This window comes from Oppia nitens, unplaced genomic scaffold, assembly GCF_028296485.1.
Source record: "Oppia nitens isolate AA-2021 unplaced genomic scaffold, nextdenovo-longstitch-racon4-pilon3 scaffold3_pilon_pilon_pilon, whole genome shotgun sequence".
In the NCBI taxonomy this organism is placed as follows: Eukaryota; Metazoa; Arthropoda; class Arachnida; order Sarcoptiformes; family Oppiidae; genus Oppia; species Oppia nitens.
The window spans coordinates 6,563,673-6,585,531 of NW_026533221.1; the positions used below are offsets into that span (position 1 = coordinate 6,563,673).

Sequence of the window (21,859 nt, forward strand, 5' to 3'; positions counted from 1 at the left end):
TTATATTTCACTCAACTATTTACTGAATGAATGCTAAGAATTGCAACAATTTGTCATAAAAACTTCACTCTATTTGTTTAGTCATAATTTTACTCTCCATCCCTATCCCTGAGCCAAATAGACTAACCTTCAAATAAATAACTTATGGGTTCAGTGCATCAGTCTTTTTGATGCTATTGACGGTTGTCTTCAATTTAGTTGTTTAGCTAATTTGTGTGACGAACACGTATTTCCTGACGACCGACTATAACACAGTCAGTCCTACTATTGCTTCATAAAATCAGTACAACCATCACAACCATCACTACAATCACTAGTAAATGGCTCATGTATTTCCTCTTTTCATTGTATTCACTACTAGTTACGACTCTTTTCATGGACAGTGCACTTGTGTTTCAACATTGCTATTGTTGGTCATTACAAATAATATAATGTCTTTGATTTTGTCTAATCGTTTACATGACTATTGTTTGTTGTATACAGTATACCATACAGTGTACTGTATTATTAAACTATTGCATATAAAATCATTTGATTGCCATTAATCCTATACTAAACATATAAACATTGAAAAAAGAGAAAAAATTACAATATATGCACTTTATTTTGGTTATTGTTTTTGTTTGGTTAGCCTCTGGTGACACATAAAACATAAATTTTGGACGCGTTTTAAGTATAGAGTTTGTATTACATATAAAAACAGTGATCATAATATCACACAAATATTTTTTTATAGTTTTTGTTTTCACGCCTTGAGGTAGTTTACAGCGAGAGAGAGAGAGAGAGAGAGAGAGAGAGAGAGAGAGAATATTATAAAAGCATAGTTTTGTTGCATAAAGGCTTTCATGAGTAAAACAATCGTGAATTTGTAATAAGTGTGATATAGTTTCCCAGTTTTTACTAGTAATGCCATATTTTAGTAGATCTAGTTTTGCCCTTTTATTTATTGCCTTTAGTTTTATGAGTCGGAGTAAAACACATTCAAAGCCAAAACCAAAAGCTGGGCTTAAAAACAAAAAGACGTATCATATCTGTTAGCATCACTTTTCTTCATCTATTTTGAAGCCATTGTGTTGTTGTTGTTGTAAATCCTTTTTTTCTGAAACTCTTATGTATTAAATTTCTTTAGAGACCTTATATTTTAAGACAAAAACATATATATAACATACATAAGCACACAATGAATAGGAATCTGTCTTTTTAGATGTCGTGTCTCTCGTAAATATATATAACAATAATAATAAGTGCAATAAAATTAATGAGGAAAAAGACAAATCTGGTAATCAATGACCAAATTTATTACCACATCTTTTACTATTTATGACATTATTTTTGTCAAAAAGGAAAGTAAAATATATTTGTGTTATGTTTTAACAAAATAAGTAAAATGGGTTTATCTTGACTTTTAAAGTTATAGCACTCTCTTGTCATTAATATTTGTTGCAAAAATGTTGAAAATTAATACCATTTTCCCAATATTTTGTGTTTTATATACAAATTTAATAACGTTTTTTACAAAACAGTGTTATTATTATATATTAATAAGTTTGAAATAAAAATATTTAAATAAATTTAAAGTTTTCCACTAAAAATAAAATTTTTCAATGTTCAAAAAAGGAAAATAGAAAATAATAATATTTTAAGAGTATTATTTGATTAGATAAAATGTTCACATTTTATAAACTAATTAAAATTAATTGCTTATAATTATATTTTTAAAATTATATTTATTTAAATAATATTAGTATTACTCCCACTCTTGAAACTTTATTAGGAAACATAAATCTTTAAAAATTTAGTTTGAAAACTTAATAATTTGAAATTAAATGTTATTTAATTTTTAAAAATTTAATAAGATTATTGGGGTTAAGCAAGCAGAGTAAAGGGGGTGTCTTAATACAGGACCATACCGTTAAAATAGTTTCTAATTTTAGGTTAAGTGTCATCTAAAAATAAATGCAATAAAAAGCGATTTTCTCAAACAAAATTTTAATTATTACATTTATTAAATAGGCTATAGAATTGAGTTTTAATCAAATAAATAATTATTAAAACTTTTAATTTTAAATTGTATATTTTTATATAATCAGTATAAAGATATCAGTGTATGATATATGCAATGACCTAAAACACAAGTAATGATAACAATATTTATATGTTATAATTTATTACATATTGCTTGCTTTTAATGAATAATTTTTCAATTCACTGAAATGATTGTCGATTACAATTAATACAAACACATAATAATGAAAATATCATATCTTTAATTATTGTAAAATATTTATAACCATTTTATAGCTTAAGACATATGATACAGTGGGTTAGATAATAACAATATAAATACAATTATAATTTTAATTGAAAAATTAAGATAAGGTATAAAAACTACTAAAAATATAAATAATAGAAATATTAATGCAATAAATGACTGTTTTTAATAAAAACATTGGTATTTACATTTGTAAGTATATTAAAAATATGATATAATAACATGATATATACATACTGTATATTTTTACAGTATTTTAAATCATTTATAAATTGATATTAATTTTATTTTAAGATGTGTTTCTAGATATGTCTGTATTGAATAATATTATATAATATAATTTGTATATATAATGTATATACCAAATATGCATAAGTATATTATATACTATATATAGATACATTGCTAAATTGTTTGTGACCACCCATTGACAACATTATAAAAGATAATCTCACCAAACAATATGCAATAAATATAGTACAGTACCCTATCATTGTGCCAACGCATTAGCAAAAATTACAATATTGTTTAATACCGTTCCCTAAAGTAATGGCTCTGACATTATGAGTGACAGAATTTTGTATAAAATAATCAATTTATTTAATGATTTACAAACTTTGCATAATATCAGTCAAAATTTGCAAGATTAGTGTTTAAGTTATCTATATTTTATATAAAACTCGATAAAGTTTAAGTAATTACAATCGGAATAATGATTTTAAAAAATAAAATATTTTTTTTTATGATTTTGTTTGCTAATTGCATGTTTGCGATCAAACACTAAGATTATATGAAATGTGAAATAATAAATGAAACTTCACATGAAATCATAAATGTTTTATCTATAAAATCAACTTAAGTTAGTACAGTATAAAACAAATAAAAAGCTTGTTTTTCAGTGCCAACGCTAATATTGACTTTAATTTGAATTCAATGCAATGATATTTATTTGAATATAAAAATTTTTAGCGTCCGAGTCATACAAATGATTTGAATGAATGATATATTGATTGTAAAGAGTATTTGCAGAAGACTTTGTTTATTATGAAAGATAAGACATATATAAGACATGCGTTTTATTAGTAAAAATAAAGACATTTTCCGAGCGATGAATAATGACTATAACATTGTATGCGTTTAAGTCCCCAAAGAGTTTGCCATTGAAAGCACATTGAGTTCATCTACTTGTGCTTCATGTCTGTCATTTCACACCCACTTTAAGGACAACAAATTATCTGAATTAAAGCTCTTATATAATATAATAGTTATCCAAAATATAATCTTTAGACTGCACTTTAATATATTGATAAATAATAATAATAATAATAATAATAATACTAATAATAATAATAATAATAATAATAATAATAATAATAATAATAATAATAATAATAATAATAATAACTTATTATTGAACGAAACTTCGTTTCAAATGATTTTTCTATGTGTTTTAAAGCAAACAAATACAGAGTCATTGAATTATTAGTGCATTTGTGTTGTCGTTTAGTTAGAAAAAGAGTTTACATTATGTTTATCACAGAAATTGTTTGCATTCAGACGTTTGTTAAAAAAAATTATTATACATTTTGTATAACTAATAATATATATTAAAGAAATTAATAAAGAAAAATCTTAAATTGTTTTTTTGAGATCAATAAGTCAATAAACTCTCTCTTAATAATATTACTATACATTAGTATAAAATATTTTCGGGTTTGGGTTAATAAAAGCGATACCGAATCGGTTTCTCAACGATTCAATTCATCATTGATTACAGATTTTACTGTAGATTTTTGTTATTTAATTTAAAAAAATAATCTTAAAATATAATTATAATAAAAATTAATATATAACTAGAATTTGCAAATTATCTTTCTTATACAATAAGTATTTGTATTAAATTATTGCTTATATTATACTTGATTTGGTTTTTATTTGTCGTTTCTTTAAATTCGGGTTCGGTTTCTGAAAATGGTTTTGAATTTTCACTCTCTACTTTAGATATTTTGCATTAAAATTTACTCATTTCAAAACATACTCTAACAGTTTAAGAGAGAGAGAGAGAGAGAGAGAGAGAGAGAGAGAGAGAGAGAGAGAGAGAGAGAGAGAGAGAGAGAGAGAGAGAGAGAGAGAGAGAGAGAGAGAGAGAGAGAGAGAGAGAGAGAGAGAGAGAGAGAGAGAGAGAGAGAGAGAGAGAGAGAGAGAGAGAGAGAGAGAGATTACAGTTAATTAACACATCAATGATAAACTAATTAATAAAACTTTGGAAATACTTATTTATAAAAAATTATGACAAACATTTATTATTTTGTTATCTTTGACATAATATTTTTCTAAAACATTAACATTTTCAAATCAAGTAAATAAATAAATAWATATATATATATATATATATATATATATATATATATATATATATAGTATATACTTATAAGTATATATTTATGTCAGCTATAAATTAAAGTTTAATTAAATTTAATTAATTTAAAATTTTGTGTTTATTAATTAATTGATATTTAAAATAAATGATTGTAACTGAAATGTAGTCTAATTAGTATTAGTAGTAAAATGTTAAATAAAATTTTTACCATTAATTCACTGATAATATACTAAACTAAAAGTCTGACAAAAACTTTTAACTTCAAGTCATTTGATTTGTGTTCGGCTTTTGTTTATAAATTGTTTATAAATTGTTAATATAATTATATTTTAAATCCTTACAAAAGAACTGGTAGTTTAGGGAAACTCATGTATTGAGTTGTTTATTGTTGTTAAACCAGACTTACTTTAGTCCCCTAAAGTGAATGTGTGTGCCATTGATATAACTACAGTATTTACTGACACTGTTTTTTGAAGTCAACATCACGTTTTGAAATGTTTTCTTAAATCTAAGAAAACTCAAAATATATATAATATAATATAATTTAACAAAAATAAAAAACAAAAAATCAAACTTTTATTATAGGGTATGGATCTATACTTATATTTTCTTACATAACTAAACAAATATATATATATAATTTATACTATGCATAAAGTACTGTATTTTAGGTTTTTAATGATTGACAGTACCTATAATTACAATTTCTCTATCATATAATATATAAACAATATGTTGAAAAAGTAGAAAAAAGTTTAGTGAATAACAAGAAATAATTTGCAATACAAATGGTGAAAATGTGGTCCATTTAAATAATAATAGATCTGTTCATACATTTTAATAAAAAATCCAATAAAATTATTACATATAATACACATTGATTTTATATTCAACACCTTAATATAAATAATATTATTGCAACATTACAGATAACTTTTTAAAAAAATAAATCATTATTTATTATTAATTATACATTAATTCTAAATTTTATCTTTCAAAATAAAATCTTATTTTATAGCTATTATACTAATAAAAAAGTGTAAATTGTCTATCAATTAAATATTAAAGGTATTGTCAGTAATCATAATTAATTCTCTTTCGGTGTTATTGTCATTCATTATAATAATTAAATGATATACTATTTAACAGTTATATATTTACTGTATATAAATATATTTATTTAAAGTTATTTAATTATATATTTTTTGTTCCGTATAATTATTTTTTTTGTAACTTAGAGATCAAGTGCATAGAATTATAAATACATTGTGATAAAAAAATTTAATCTAAATTATAATTAATTGGCAATTTTGCACCAAATTATCGATATTAGTTAAGATTAAATTTCACACAATAATTAATAATAATATTTGGTACAAATAATTTTTTTCACATTTTTTATTTATTCCTTAAACTCGCTAAATATCTAAATTGTTTTTTAATACAATTTTTATGCCTTAAATTTTAAACTATAAAAATTAAATTATATTTATTATTAATAAATAATATTATTTCAAGTTTTGCGTAACAGTTTTCTGTGAAATAAATTAAACCAATTTTTGAAGTTATTTTTTAAAATAATAATAAACTGTAAATGATTTACTCTAAATATAGGGATTTAATATTATATAAATGCTATAACATCTGAAACATTAAATCAGATCACAATAACTTAAGTTATTTTTTTTGCTTAAAATGTTTCTTTTAAAAAACACTGAGAAATGTGTTGAACTAAGAGATAGTGGAGAAAGAAAGAAAGAAAGAAAGAGAGAGAGAGAGAGAGAGAGAGAGAGAGAGAGAGAGAGGAGTTGAACTCTGGGCTGAGACATAACATAACGTATAACTAAATTTATATATGACTGACATGTAGTTCACGTCTCCTAAATTGTTATCTACAGTTGAATCACTATTTTTTGTTGATTTGACAAAAGTTTGTATGACTTGATAGACATAAAGCTGAGTAATATTGAGTTTATTTTCTGCCAATAGCTGAGGCAAACAATTCATTCAATGTCTCCAATTGTTTCGGTTGCATAGTTAGTGGTCGTGATAGAGATCGGGCCAATAGGTCTATAGACTTGCGTTTGGCGTTCAAATGAGGTTCACGTGACGGAACAGTTGGCTCTGAGATATTGTAGTTTACATATAAACCTTTGTATGCCATATACGGACTAATAGCCAGAGCTGTCAGCGACTCGATATGGATCTTGTTTTTAGACGGAGGAAAACACTCGCATATACTCTGCAATACTAATAACATTTGTTTAATATCTGTAGGGATTATCTTATTTTCGGTGACTAACTCTTTGAGTTTGTTTTCAAAATGAGTCTCAAAAATCACTTCATCTCTAAATTCAATGAGTGTTGTCTGTCTTACAGTTAGTCCACATTTAGGCTTAACTCTATAAAGGATAGCATCCAAAGTCGGCAATATATTAGTGTAGAAATGAATCCATATATTAGACAACCCATCCATGAGATTAGTCATCAAATTGACCCTTTCTTTCAGTAAAGTCATACCCTTTTTCAACATTTGACTCTTATATCTATCGTAAACAAAAGATCCGATATTTGAATCCAACAAATTCTTGACATTTCTGTGAACATCAGACAATTGGTTAGCATTTAATAACACAACACCCGAACCTTCAAACACTTGAATAACTGTATTCTCGAGACCCAACCAGTCGTGAGCTTGAGATATGGAAACACCAGAGGAGACGACACTTATATTTCCCAAACATATTGTTCTGTTATATTCGGGTGATATGTCTTCAAATGGACTAAAAGTTAGACGTTTTTGAGAGTTTGATCGTTGAGTACGGGCTTTGACTTCATTACTTGAATTATTATTATTATTATTGGCTGTCGAGTCCACGGATGTATTGGTCGCGTCAACTGATTTGCGTAAATGTCTCCAATTCTTGATGTTTGACAGCGATGTCTTGTTTTTAGACATCTCGATCACCAATACATTTAATAATTTAAAATTTCATTTTAATTTACAGTATTAAATACACTTTAATGTATTACTACTACTAAAATAAAATGCAAAATAAATTTATAGTATTTAAAGTAAAATTTTACATATTTTTTCTAAAACATAAATAATTAAAGTTTAATTAAACAATAAATGATTAAATATTTAGCTTATATGCCATTAAAGATAAGATTATATATATTAAGTCATATTTGATAGTAAGAGAGGGGAAGGGAGAGAGAGAGAGAGAGAGAGAGAGAGAATATCAATATTTTAAATAAAAACATTGAAATATGTGTTTCAAAGTGACATTCATTTAATGACTATAATTGACAAAATAGTTGAATGCAAACTTAAACTATGATATAAATATATAATATTTTATTACATTCACAGTAAATATTATTATTATATTGTAATTACTGTATACTACAATAAAATAAGTTATGTGTAAATAATTTTTCAACATAACAATATTTCATAAAATAAGTTAAATAAATTGTTATTAAAACATTACCACATAATTTAAATCATATTATTAAACAATAAAAACTACAATTTTATTTGTTATTTTACAAAATTATTTGTTTGTTTGTTTAAAATCTATGTTAACATAAGTATTTTAATAAAATATAAATAATTGTAATTATAATCATTATAAAGTAAGGGTTTATGATACTTATATGATTAAATATTATTATTATTATTATTATTACTTACAATTATATATTATTTAATATAACATTAATTCTTTGCGTTACTGCTAGTGATTATAAATTCATTGAATATTTAAAAAAATATAATACATATATAATATTAATTGTTATATACGTTTTTGCTAAATAATTGCATTTATAAAACATTTAAAATTTCAATTTTACTTTTAAAATTAATATTTAAATTATCTTATATTAGATATTTTTTGGTATTTAAAATAGTTAGTAGACTTAATTGAAAATAACTAACATAATATCGATAATAATTTTCTAATAATTGTGTATAAAAACAACAAAGATATTTATAAAAAGTTGCGAATTTATAATGAATTAACTTATAAATATATTTTTAAATATTTTTATATAAAAAGATGTTTATATTTTTTTAGTAAATTTTTATATTTATGAAATATTATATCAATATATAGAAGTGACCTAAATCTTTATCTATTTAAAATATACTCAATATATATTATGTGTCCAATGACTTGGGTTAAACCAAAGTTAAATTTATTTAAAATTTTCATTTGTGATCAAAACTTTTTAAAATTAATATATATTTGTTTATAATAAAAAAAATTTAAAAATAATAATCACGGTTTGCATAACGAGAATCTAATAATTTGTTTATCTGTTATTTTAAAATTTATTTATGCTAATTATAATGTAAATGTAATCCATTTATAATGCAATTTATTTTTTATTATTTTAAAGATCAAATATATTGACATTTTATTTTTTATAAGATTAAACTAGATTATAAATAATAAAGTATAATATTGTAGATAACGTCTATAAATAGCTTTACAATTAAAAAATAAATAATTGACAATTAAAATTATGATATTTCACGTAAAATATTTCAAAATACACAATGAAAATAAATGAAAATGGTATTTCAATACTAAAATAAAATTTATCTATTATACAAAATAATAATATAATTTAATATTTTTATTTTTATATTAATTAAATATAATAATAATTTTGACAGATATAATTATTACACATATTAAAGTAAATGTAAGTTTTTAACTTTTTAGTTTCAATACATTATTTTTAATAATTTTAAAACATATTTTTCTGTTTTTTTCGATTATACCCTTAATTTATATTTGATTATAATTATAAAACATTATACTATTTATAAACTTTGATAAAAATGTTTAATAATAAAAACAATAACAAAAAACAACTTTGAAACACAATTATTGCTATATTTAAATGTTTCCTAAATTAATAATGTAATCAAATATGCATAGTCTATATTGTTATTATATTTTTAGTTTAGATTTTAATAACAAAATACTTTTATTTGTTTTAAATATATAAATGAATTATATATTTAACAATATAATGAATTTCAAAAAAGCGTGAAATACATAACCCTAACAACTAAACTAATATAATTGATGTATTATCAAAATTAATGTCAGGGTTGCCTCAGTTTTTATATATTTTTTTCTATTTATTAGAGATTTCTATTAGATAACTATTTGTTGCAAAAATTTAATTTATTTTAAAGCAATCATTATAATTTATAATACAAACATGAAAAACAGTTAAATGTTTTTTATAAATTTGCAATTAATGTTTTTTTCCTAACAAGTTTAATGTGAGAAAAAGTATTTTTCAATTACTCTCTTAAATGAAAAAATTTGTGTGAAATTAAAGTGTAATAAAAACCCAGATTTAAAAACAATAAATAATATCAATATGTTTTCTCAACACTTTAAAGTTAAAACAATTTAGCAAAAACTTACTTTGTTTTATAAAATAATAAAAATTTATAATAAAATTATATTTTATATTAATGTTTTGCTTATTAAAAAACTAAAACTCTAAAACAAAATAATAAAACCAAGCAATTAAATAAATAAAGTCTAAACCTTTTTTGTGTATATTGAAAGATATAATTTATATGTACACTAATTAAGATAAATTAAAACCATTGAGGTTTAGAAAAAATATTTCATTGATAATATCACGTTTTATATTAAATAAAGAAAAATATACAAATAAAAAATATCAGAATTTTTAATATATAATTAGTATAACATTTTATTAAGTAATTAATACAATTTCTGTTGTCAAAACACTAAATAATATTAATCTTCTATTGAAATCTTTGATAAAATCATTGATCAAAACTTTTGACATTACTATCAAATAATTACAAATACTGTACTCTATCCTAAAGGCTTATACATAATTGTCTTCATTGGCTGTAAAGTTTGTGTCAGTGAATATCTCATGAATTATTTATTTGTTTTATTAGTAAACAGTGAGTAATATAAAACTAGTGACCATAAGATGAGATTTTAGTAAATATTAATATTTATAAATTATAACTAGCAATGTATTATGCAAATTGTTGACAATTTTTGTGGGGCATTAAATTGCTGTTTATTATAAGACAACAAAGAAAAATGTAATTATATTGCATAACAATTGAACGTTTCAGTTGAAAACATTAAAACGACATCTTTTTGAACGTTAAGCTCTATTATAAATTCAAGGATCAAAAAGTTTTGATATTTTGGTCGTTTAATATATTATATGTTAATGCTTTTTCAAACAGTAGTTATTTTACCAACAAAGACACAATTTCCTCTTGATTTCAATATAAATGTCTTATTTTTAAAAGATCTTTGAATTCATTGAAAATATAACTTTTAAATTAATAGTGTTTTGCCATTAAATAAATTTGTATAACAAATTGTTTTTAAATTTTTATATTATAAATATTTGACATTCATTTGATGGATATATATAATAATTATATTAATTAAAATACAAATAACATCTTTTTAATATTATTAATATTATATAGTTATAAATTAAATAATAAAATATTTAACATAAGAAATATTTATAAATTATAATACTTTATAATTATTAATATAAACTGATTTGTGATTTAATATAAAAATAAAGTTAGTGTTAATGTTATTAAGTAGTGTAGTATTTATGTGGAGTTTAGTGACCAGAAGTGGTTGAATGGCTCGGGATGTAGACTAAGTCAAACTTTATATTAAATCTAATGTTAGACTAAATAAGAAAACAAAATAAATTACATTAAGATATGCCATCATTTGTGGGAATCAACAAAAATAAAGACAAAGAGGAAGAGATATATAAAGAGAGCGACTATTTATTAGTGGAAATGGAGATTGAGATTCAATAGACTGAATAAATAGCTTTGATTGAATATGAGCTTTAATTTTAATTAACTCTATATAAGAATATATTGTTTGGATTTAATTTGACTTTTATGTCCACAGTATAGTAATTTTAACTTTAATTTCTAATAATTTTTATTAGTTTTCATATCATTGTTAACTGTGTTGAGATTGTTAGGCATATAGTTAACACTAGTTTGTGATTTAGTATATAATTATGATTATAGTAATAGTACTGAAGTGATCTGACAGTTGGCTAACATTATATCAGCAGTGAATCAATTTTCTTCAACCAACAGCTCTCTACATAATACAGTATACTATAATAAACAACTTGTAATTCAGGTATGCCTTACAGGGAGACTACAAGTCCTCTAAAACGGATGTAAAGCATGACTCAACTCATCCTTAACTTTTGACTTCTCGCTTGTCTTGACTACCAATTAAAATATATATATATATATGATTCAAAATACGCCTATTTTTCTCATTTATATAGAAATATAGGAAACGCTATCAATGAAAGAGAGTAAGAGATGAAGAGCTTATTATATAGTTGTATATCTAATAACTAAACTTAAAACTAAGTTTTATATTGATCTCTGGATATAAATATCAATATTATAGGTATAGTTTGTGGTGAAAGTGAAGTCAAAAATATAACTAAGAAAATCATGGCTTTAATGTCCTTGAATTGGCTTAAATTGATTGACGATCGCATCTCATCCATCCATGAGGACAGACATAACAAACACTACTAACTGAAAACTCTCGAAACTAACCTTATTTTCATCCAATCTCTCTCTCTCTCTCTCTCTCACTCACACACACACACACACACACACACACACACACACTCACTCATAAATCTTTAGCATTGCTTATGAAATAACAATCAATCATATTATAGATTAAACAATGTTTGCTGTGAAAGAGTTTGTACTCAAATATCATTACATAAATAAATAGTAGATATTTGATAAACAATAGAAATAAGTAAAAATGCCTTCATTTGTGATACTTTTTTGTTTTACTGTTTTATTTTCTAAAACTATTACTTTCTTTGTTTTCAAAGCATTATACAGTATTGTCGTATTAAATGATTGCTTGTTATAGCGATCCATATATATGTTTTACAATTAATGAGATGTCATTTTAAATTTTGTTTATATTGAAAAATATTTTAATTTTTAACAATTGATAACAATTGATAATATTGTTAAGATACAAAAATTTATAAATTATTTATTTTTAAAAAATATTCTGTGTTCTTGAAATGACTTTTTATTTAGCATTGTTTGCATAAGTTATCGTTTTATCCAAAATAGTTATAATAAAATAAAAATTATATTTAATGATAAATTGAGGAATATTTTTTTTAATTAATCATAAAAATTTATTATAAAAAAGAAATTATATATTTATGACTTTACAATCTTAATTATATCTTGAGTTATCCAGGAGTTTATTAGTCTAAACTCGAGAGAATAAAGAGTATGTAATAATTTTTAATAAAATTTTACATTAATTTTGTTGGTTTCATTGGTGGCATTTATAAAACCTAAAGTCTAGACCTTTCTAACCATTTAATTGAGTATTTTAGAAAACACTGGTTTAAGTAAATAATCGACACTTCAATGATATCGACTCTCAATCACAACTTATGATTCTTAAGTACTTTAATGGCATTTAAAACAAAACAACAAATATATTCACTTTAAACGACTCTAAATTGATTGTTAAATCTTTGAAAATTATTTTATGTTAAACTCGAGTGTCCTTCTTATTCATGATTTTCACTATTGATAGCAATTTTTCTTAATTTTCTCATTGAATTTATTTTAATTAATTGCTTAGCTTTTTAAAAATTGCAAAAACTAGAAAAATTAGTTGAATATAAAAATATTCTTAAGTAAATGTTTGATCAAAATAGTTGTAAATTTTATTTAAAGCTCAACGCATTTAAATAAATAAAAAACAACCAAAAATCAGGTTTTCTATAATATAAATATACAAATATTACGATATCTATATGTGTCGTAAATGTTTCTTATTTATAGCTTATATCATATGATGTACTGTAAAGTACGGTATATTACAACATACCGTATTTTATACTGTATTTGATTTGTGAGAAACAATTTTTATATTTATATAAGATTTTCAGCTAAGCGTTAACTAACTTTTAGACTAACACTAAAATCCTTACTTTAATATTAAAGTAAATGTTTTACTCAATACAACAACTATCATATGATATCAGCCATTATATGAGTGTAAACTCATTTGAAACCAACTTATATGATATCATACCATTACTTGCTATTATTATTTTATCCCATTGCCAAAAAATATTGTAAATTACTATTAGAGATAATCGATTGTTTAGAGTTAGTCTAAAACAATATATTATGAATCATAAATTATTATACAGTACTGCTTAACACTTAATAGAAAAAAATTAAAACTAAATTTAACTCTTTAATAATATATTTATTAAATCCAATGGCAATACTGTATTAAATATATATAAAATCGAAATATAAAGTATTAATAGTTTTTATTTAAAAACTTGATTCTTGTTATTAATAGTAAAAAGACTGCATTGGTTTATAAGTAATGAGTTTGCGCTACACTTTATGATGAGCGGAGTGTCGGGTCTATAACCAGTTCCCAGATTGGATGACATCACCACCAAAATTAGCCATTTGGTGGACACCTTTATGTAATTTCCGGAAATAATTCATTAATCATTTGAAAATAATGTTTTATTAGGAAAAACAAACTGATTATTAAACTTTTTTATAATGATTACATTTAAAAGTTTATCAAACTTATGTATAAGTAGACCAATGATAATGTTTGTTATAATCATTAATATTAACTAATTATAATTTGATAATCTAGTATAATGCAAATACAATTGACAATTGACAATTGACCATGGTATATTGTATATTGTATATGTTATATATTTTATTTATCCTTATATAATATAAATTTATATACTGTAATACATTCAATACATATGTCTAACATTTCAATGGTAGACCTGATTGAAGGCATCGACACATAGAGAGCGGCGCTCTAGTCGTCAGTTGTTGTGTTTGGCAGTTGTGTTGTGTTTAGTGTTTGCACCAAAAGGACAGCCATTATTGTAGTGTTGCTCTGACTCTGAGCTCTATTCAAGTGTTGTTATGTTTGACTCATATATGAGTTGTTTGTCTGTAAAATAGTACACTTATATTGAATATAACATAACATAACATATATTACTATATATTATATTATATAAGAAATGATTTTGCATTGAATGTGATTTGTTGTGAACTATAATCAATTGATTTATTGTTTTGTATTGTATTTTCAAATCAATTGTATATTAATTGTGTTTTAGTTGTGATTATAATGAATTTAGTGATGAATGGATTGTTTAAAAATGATATAATAATTGGGTTTAGTTTGACTTAATTTACATCTACAACAACAACAACCAACCATTTGGTGATTATGACCTGAAACCAAATCACATGAGTTATCACTCAAATCGGTGACCAATTTGTGTGACAATGTATTCATCATTAATAGTGATATTGCTATCAATGACTTGTGGCCTGTCTTCAGGCCTTTGGACAGACAATCAGATACCAAAGCGACGCATCAGTCAACTGAAGGAATCGGATGTTCAGAGGTTTTTGGGGAATGAGACGGATTCAGATCACTTCAAACTTCTTGAACAGGACGGAGACTCAGTTCTTGTGGGCGCAACTAATATCGTCTATAATATTAGTCTTTTGACACTTAATGAGAATAAGGTATTGTATTTACTTGTGATGAACAACAGCTGATGCCAAACATTAGCTCAAGAGGTTATACCGTATTTGGGTTTATAAGGGTATCCATTGACTACTACTTAAAATATAGTGAACCCTCTCATCCATACTTTAGACAACTTTAGACTATCCATACAACACCTGAAGGCTCTCTAATATGAGTACTTGAGATTTACCATCAAATGATAACATCCATCTGTATAATGGAAAATGTTTTTGTTATTATCACCAGACAAGACCAGATTCCCGTCCCTTTTAGACGCCATTCAATGCTCTTGAAAGTAGTCAAATGAGTGCTAAAAATAGCACATTTTCCAGGCAATGGCCAATAAGACTATTAGTTTACTATATATATCATATTCAGGAGTAACACCTGAATCTTAAATCCCGAACCCCTGGTTGGGGTCGACTATGTCTAACAATATGATGTCTGTCCCCATTAAATGGTGGCAATAAGGGCTCACTTTTTATCGCATTGCCATCATTTGAATCCAAACTTATTAAATTAAAATTAAATTATTTTTTTGCACGTTTTCAACGTTATTTCATTTATTGTTAGGTTTGGTTGTGTTAGGGATGGCATGTGTTGTTATGTTTTAACTTTATAACATATTATTCACTAATTTATTCAAGACTTCTCCTTAAAAGCCTATATTTAGCGCCTCTAAAGAGTATAATTCAAATATAGTTGTTAGTAATGTTTAAGTCAATTATAATAATAATATCATATATTTTTTAATAACATTTCCTTTGATTATATCGTGGATTTTATACATTGGTTACGCACCACAACACCAACACATATACCATTGTTGACCTTTTATCAAAATAATTACTTTTTTCAGACCTAAAAAGTGATTTGTAATCTAATTACTATCTTTCAAAATACTTATTAGTGAATCATAATAATAAAATTAGTAAAAAAATTTTATAACTGATTGAAAATTTAAATAACGAACAAATGTGTTAACCATTGCTGTCTATAATTAATAATAATTTGCTTTTATTTGAGATCTATCTCACACTGACTGAGTAAATGAAAAATAATATAAAATAATTAGTTTATATGACATAAACAAAATAATGTCATAATATTGGAGTCACAAAGCGTTACCTAAATTTAAGTGCAATTTTTAATCCCTTATATTTTGATGTTTTATTTACAATACTCACTATTGTCTACAATTTTATTATAATATATGGTAAAGTAGTTTGAATTATCTATGATTTGAATAAATGTGAGTTAACCCTAAAAATTGGTGTTTCATAACATTTGTAGTGACGTCTACATTGAATTTATCCCAATATTTCATTGCTATCAAACTTAGTTAACCATTTGTTGGCATTTTCTCATTCATATATATCCATTAATCTCAATATATTATTACCCGATAGCTGAATAAAACTCAACTAATAAAAGCTTTATTTATCCACATTTCTAGTGTTAGACTTGTGTTCAAACAATAAGACAAAAGCAGTCATATATAGACACAAATAATTATTACTGTTTTGACAAACAGATTCATACTATTTGTATACTATATATAAATACAAATATACAATTGACTCGAAATTGTTAATTGATCTCAATTTGCATGACTTTTTTAAAGCAAAATTAAAGTATTATTTTTTAATCAATGCCATTGAAATAACATTATTTTAGATGACTTTAGATTAGTTGAACTCAACCCCACTGTTGTGTCCAATAATAAGAGCATTAAGATTATGACAACTCTTTTATATATATAAATTATTTATATACAGTGTCTATTGTATACTATATATATTGAGACATTTATATTGAATGTAATTTCCGTGTTATGTTATATATAGTGAAGAAATGATTGGATTCATTGTTAGGCAACGACAAGTCTAGTAGTGATCACTATTTCATAGGAAATGATTCAAAATTGAGATTTATTTTGATTTCATATTTTATATTCACTAATTCATATATACTATTGTATATAAAGTTTATATTTCAATGTATTTTATATACAATGTATTTCATGTATTATAAGGCAATAGCTATCAAAGCAATCAATCGATTTTATACATTGACTGTATTATACATTTACTGACTTGAATTGAAATCAAATGATTTATAGCCAGTGATGTACTGGGCCTATGACTGGTGTGGCCACACATCACACATACAATAGCATACATTGTATATAAACTATATGATAACATATATACATTTAGAGTGATGTCAAACCAGGGGTTACGCTCTCACATGTCGTTGAGCTACTCATTATTACCCATACTTTCAAGTTTATGACTGACTTATGGCCTCAAATGTGGCTGAATTAAGGACCAGTAGTTGAGCTCAACTATTATACGGTATATGCTATACTCTCACAAACAGAGCTCAATGACTGGTGAGCACCGAGACGTCCCTTTTGTTAGCCATTGTAAGGCAACCATCAAATGCTGGGAATATGTATTAGACAAGTGTGTGATAAACACTAACACATGACTAACTACTGGTTCCCTTATTTATTATCATTTCAGTTCATATAACCGGTGTATTAGTAATGACTATACGACTCGTTTAACCATTTATTTTAGCCATTTTTTATTTACTATATTTTTGCTAAATACTTATTCCCTGTGCCTATGCTATGAATCTTAATACTCGTTAATATTACTTCTCATTTGTGGCACTTTTTTGAGGATTAAAGATTAGTACAATACCGATATAAGCACTATATGTCGGGTTTCAACTAAAAAGGGATTTTAAAACCACAAATCCTTATTAAATGAGCAAAAAGTTAGTCATAGATAATACATAAAACAGAATTGGTTTAAATATATAGTCAAACAGTATGAAAAACCTGTGATAAATGAGTCGATAGCTCTCATCCCTGTCCTTATGACTTATGGCTTTCCATAAATTATATACAATCATATCATTTATGATATATATATAAATTTTTGTTTTAAAAATTTTAACTTTTCATTCGCATTATATTCGCTACAATTGTTATCTCATAAGTTATAAACTGAATGTTCACACAATGTATGTATCGATTTGTTTGACTCGACTGTAGTGATGGCCAAACACTCTTACAACTAATACAATTGACTCCATAAGCTTCAAGTCTAACACATATCACACAAATGTCTTCCCAAAAACACAATATATTTGCCATTTAGCGTTCATATGAAGAAAACACCCAAATATATGAAATAGACATTTACTATACATTTACCCCCATCTCAATCATCAATCAGTTGCACTGTTGTTGTTATTTTTAGGACATAACGGGGATTGGGTTGGGGTTTGGTTTGCAACACAACATTAGTTTAGTCTTTGTAAAAGCATCTCTTGTTTTATCCATAAATCTATTTTTCAAAATGAAATATTAAAATAATATTTTTATTAAATATCAATTTAAACAGAGACTCCAATGGTATAGCAGTGATGATGACATTAAAATGTGTAAATATAAAGGAAAGTCGGATGAATTGTGTCAAAATTATATAAGAGTTTTATCAAAGAGATCAGCAAACGGTCTGTTTGTATGCGGAACTAATGCTTTCAAACCAAAGTGTAGACAATATGTGGAAAATAGTTTAGAGTTTGAATTAGTTAAAGAACTTTCGGGTGAAGGTCTTTGTCCTTACGATCCGACACACCTGTCGACGGCAACCTTCGTGGACGACAGTCTATATGTTGCTACTGTTGCCGGCTTTAATGGTGCCGATCCTCTCATATATCGATTGCCACTAAGGACTGAACAGTTCAATCCAAAACATTTAAACGGTAAGACTCACTGACTCTCACACTCTTTAAGTTTATTGATGTTTACATAAGTAAACAGCAATTACTGTAAATGACATATCATTTGGTGACAACTAATTAAATGCTTGGTTTGTTTGTGTGTATGCCTTCCAGCGCCCAGTTTTGTCAACTCATTCTCTCACCAACAAAATGTATATTTCTTCTTCAGAGAGACAGCCGTTGAATATATGAATTGTGGGAAATCGATATACTCGAGAGTAGCCAGAGTTTGTTCCAATGACAAGGGAGGACCCCATAAATTTCGCAACCATTGGACTACTTTTCAAAAGGCACGACTCAACTGTTCAATTCCTGGAGATTTTCCTTTCTATTTCAATGAAATACAATCGACAACATCATTGGTAAAAGGCATATATGGCGGACATAACGCACAAATCATATACGGAGTATTTACTACTCCATCAAATAGTATCAGTGGTTCAGCTGTATGTGCATTCAAAATGGATGACATCCACAAAGCATTTGACGGTTCATTCAAAGGTCAGGAAGCTATTGATTCAAATTGGCTTCCGGTGCCATCATCTAAAGTGCCCGAACCCAGACCTGGTCTCTGTGTCAATGATTCGCGACAATTGCCTGATATGACACTCAATTTTCATAAAGAGCATACATTAATGGATATGGCTGTACCTGCGTTTTGGAGCTCACCAATTGTAGTGCAAACTAGTTTCAAGTATCGGTTCACCCAAATAGCAGTCGATCCTCAAATTGAAACGGCTTCGGGCAAGACGTTTGATGTGCTCTTCATTGCCACTGATGACGGCCGTGTCATTAAAGCTATTAACGCAGCGAGTGGTGCGCTAAGTGGTCATCACTATCATAATACTGTAGTTCCAATAGTTATTGAAGAAGTAACAGTGTTTCCATTGGGAACTGTTATCACTAACCTATTGGTGTACCACACCTTTTATGAAGCAAAACTGTTGGTCGTGTCGAACAACGAAATTAAATCAATAAAACTGTTCCACTGTTTGGCCAAAACATGTGGAGAGTGTGTGGCTCTTCAAGACCCTTACTGTGCATTTGATTTGGCCCGACAACAGTGCACTAGTAGTAGATCTCGTTTCTGGAATCGCGATAATTTTGTGCAGAACGTTGAGGACGGTTGGGATCCTCGATGTCCGGATGGGCGACCCCCGCCAACGGAAAGCACTAAAATGCTTAGTCCTGACCCACAATTACCGCCACAATATGCACCCGACGATCAAAATGTCATAGATTTGGAATCAACACAACAAACTCCGATCTATACGGGAGAGTCATTTGCATTGGCGGTCACCACAAGTGTAATCACATCATTAGTCTTGGGTTTCATATTGGGTTATATATTTTCCAAGCGCTGCAGGAAAGAGGACCCCAATATATGCTCGCCTTATGACGACCCGCACCAGTATTTAGACGGCCGTCTGGCCGCTAGTGAAACATTCCAAACGCAACCGCCGGTGAATAATAAACCAATTAATTTAGTTTTAACGACAAACAAGAACTCAAAAAACTTGAATCTGTCGGTAGAGAACAAACCCATTCAGAAGGTGAAGAAGATCTATTTGTAGGGCACCGACAGCTCAACCGTAGGTTTCTCGACACCAGTGATTCATATGACTCCGATTACGAGGATATTAGCGAACTATGACTTCGAACAACATATGAATGGGATCTGTATTATAGTGTTGTTCTCCACCGACAGTCTAAACTCAACTCACATACCGTTACTACAAAACGAAGTCTTAATATTATATTAATATTTATAATGCAAACTATGCATCAAATTATTATACAATACTTATTATGCAATGATTATGGAATTTATTAAATATTAGCAGAAAATAGTGTTATGTTTTAATAGTAAATATTAAAAGCAATTTTACTTTACATTTAGTGCTTCCGTTTTAATGGGAAGAAAATTTCTTTTATAATTATAATAAATTACAAACAATCCAAATACTAAGTCAAATATCGTATAAAACTGTTAATAACTTGAGAACCGACTAACCATTAGGTGACTCAAAAATACTGAAGATTTATATATTTGTGGAGAAGTTTTGACTACTAAATGATGTGTTCGTTCGTCTCATTTTCGCTTCATTTGCTCACTCAAGACAACAACTCATTCACCAATTATTATATCATTTCATCACAACATCCAGTGTTTCATAATTGAAAATTCTGTGATTTTTTTGTTAAAATATTTTAGATTTTTTGCTTTTATTTCGTTTTATTTTGAAAACTTACAGTATATTATATTATGTATATTATAAATAATTATAGATATAATATTTATTTTATGATTAAATTGTGTCACAAAAATTGATGCGACATTTAAATGATGCGAAAAACACAAGCAATTAAATCAATTAATTAATTGATATATAATTAGATTTTTAATAACAAACGAAGCAATTGAATGCCAAAAAAAGAGGACAGGGTTTACATCAAATTCACAATCAATTGCTCCAAGTTTTATGTTTTTATTGCTTTTTTAATTAACTTTTTTTTGCTGAGATGTGAAAAATAAGATTACATATCGATATATAAAAGATAAATAATATATAAATAAGAAAAATTTTAGATAAAAAATGTTGATTTACAACGAAATACAAGTTTTACTTTGTTTTTATAATTTATTAGTCCCTTTAATATTTGAAATTTTTATTTGCAAAATACATAATTCTTTTATTAGCAAAGAGT

The 21,859-nt window shown here is 25.7% G+C and overlaps 2 protein-coding genes across 2 annotated transcripts; one reads left to right on the plus strand and one right to left on the minus strand.

Moving 5' to 3' along the window:
* Positions 1–6,381: 6,381 nt before the first annotated feature.
* LOC128957691 (proline-rich protein 5-like) lies at positions 6,382–7,686 on the minus strand. Its single transcript, XM_054303495.1, has one exon. The coding sequence runs from the start codon at positions 7,609–7,611 to the stop codon at positions 6,625–6,627; it is 987 nt and encodes a 328-aa protein (XP_054159470.1). The 5' UTR covers positions 7,612–7,686; the 3' UTR covers positions 6,382–6,624.
* Positions 7,687–14,819: 7,133 nt separating this feature from the next.
* On the plus strand, positions 14,820–20,961 carry LOC128958785 (semaphorin-1A-like). Its single transcript, XM_054304718.1, has 3 exons — positions 14,820–15,345; positions 18,769–19,132; positions 19,265–20,961. Exons 1-3 carry the CDS (start codon positions 15,100–15,102, stop codon positions 20,722–20,724), a joined length of 2,070 nt encoding a protein of 689 aa, XP_054160693.1. The 5' UTR covers positions 14,820–15,099; the 3' UTR covers positions 20,725–20,961.
* The last annotated feature ends 898 nt before the right edge of the window (positions 20,962–21,859 follow it).

What these genes read in the sequence shown, in the direction of transcription:
- LOC128958785 (XM_054304718.1), top strand. Translation starts at nt 15,100, where the DNA reads ATGTATTCATCATTAATAGTGATATTGCTATCAATGACTTGTGGCCTG. An exon ending in TGACACTTAATGAGAATAAG is followed by an intron (nt 15,346 to 18,768) that starts GTATTGTATTTA and finishes CAATTTAAACAG; the next exon opens with AGACTCCAATGGTATAGCAG. An exon ending in CAATCCAAAACATTTAAACG is followed by an intron (nt 19,133 to 19,264) that starts GTAAGACTCACT and finishes TATGCCTTCCAG; the next exon opens with CGCCCAGTTTTGTCAACTCA.
- LOC128957691 (XM_054303495.1), bottom strand. Translation starts at nt 7,611, where the DNA reads ATGTCTAAAAACAAGACATCGCTGTCAAACATCAAGAATTGGAGACAT.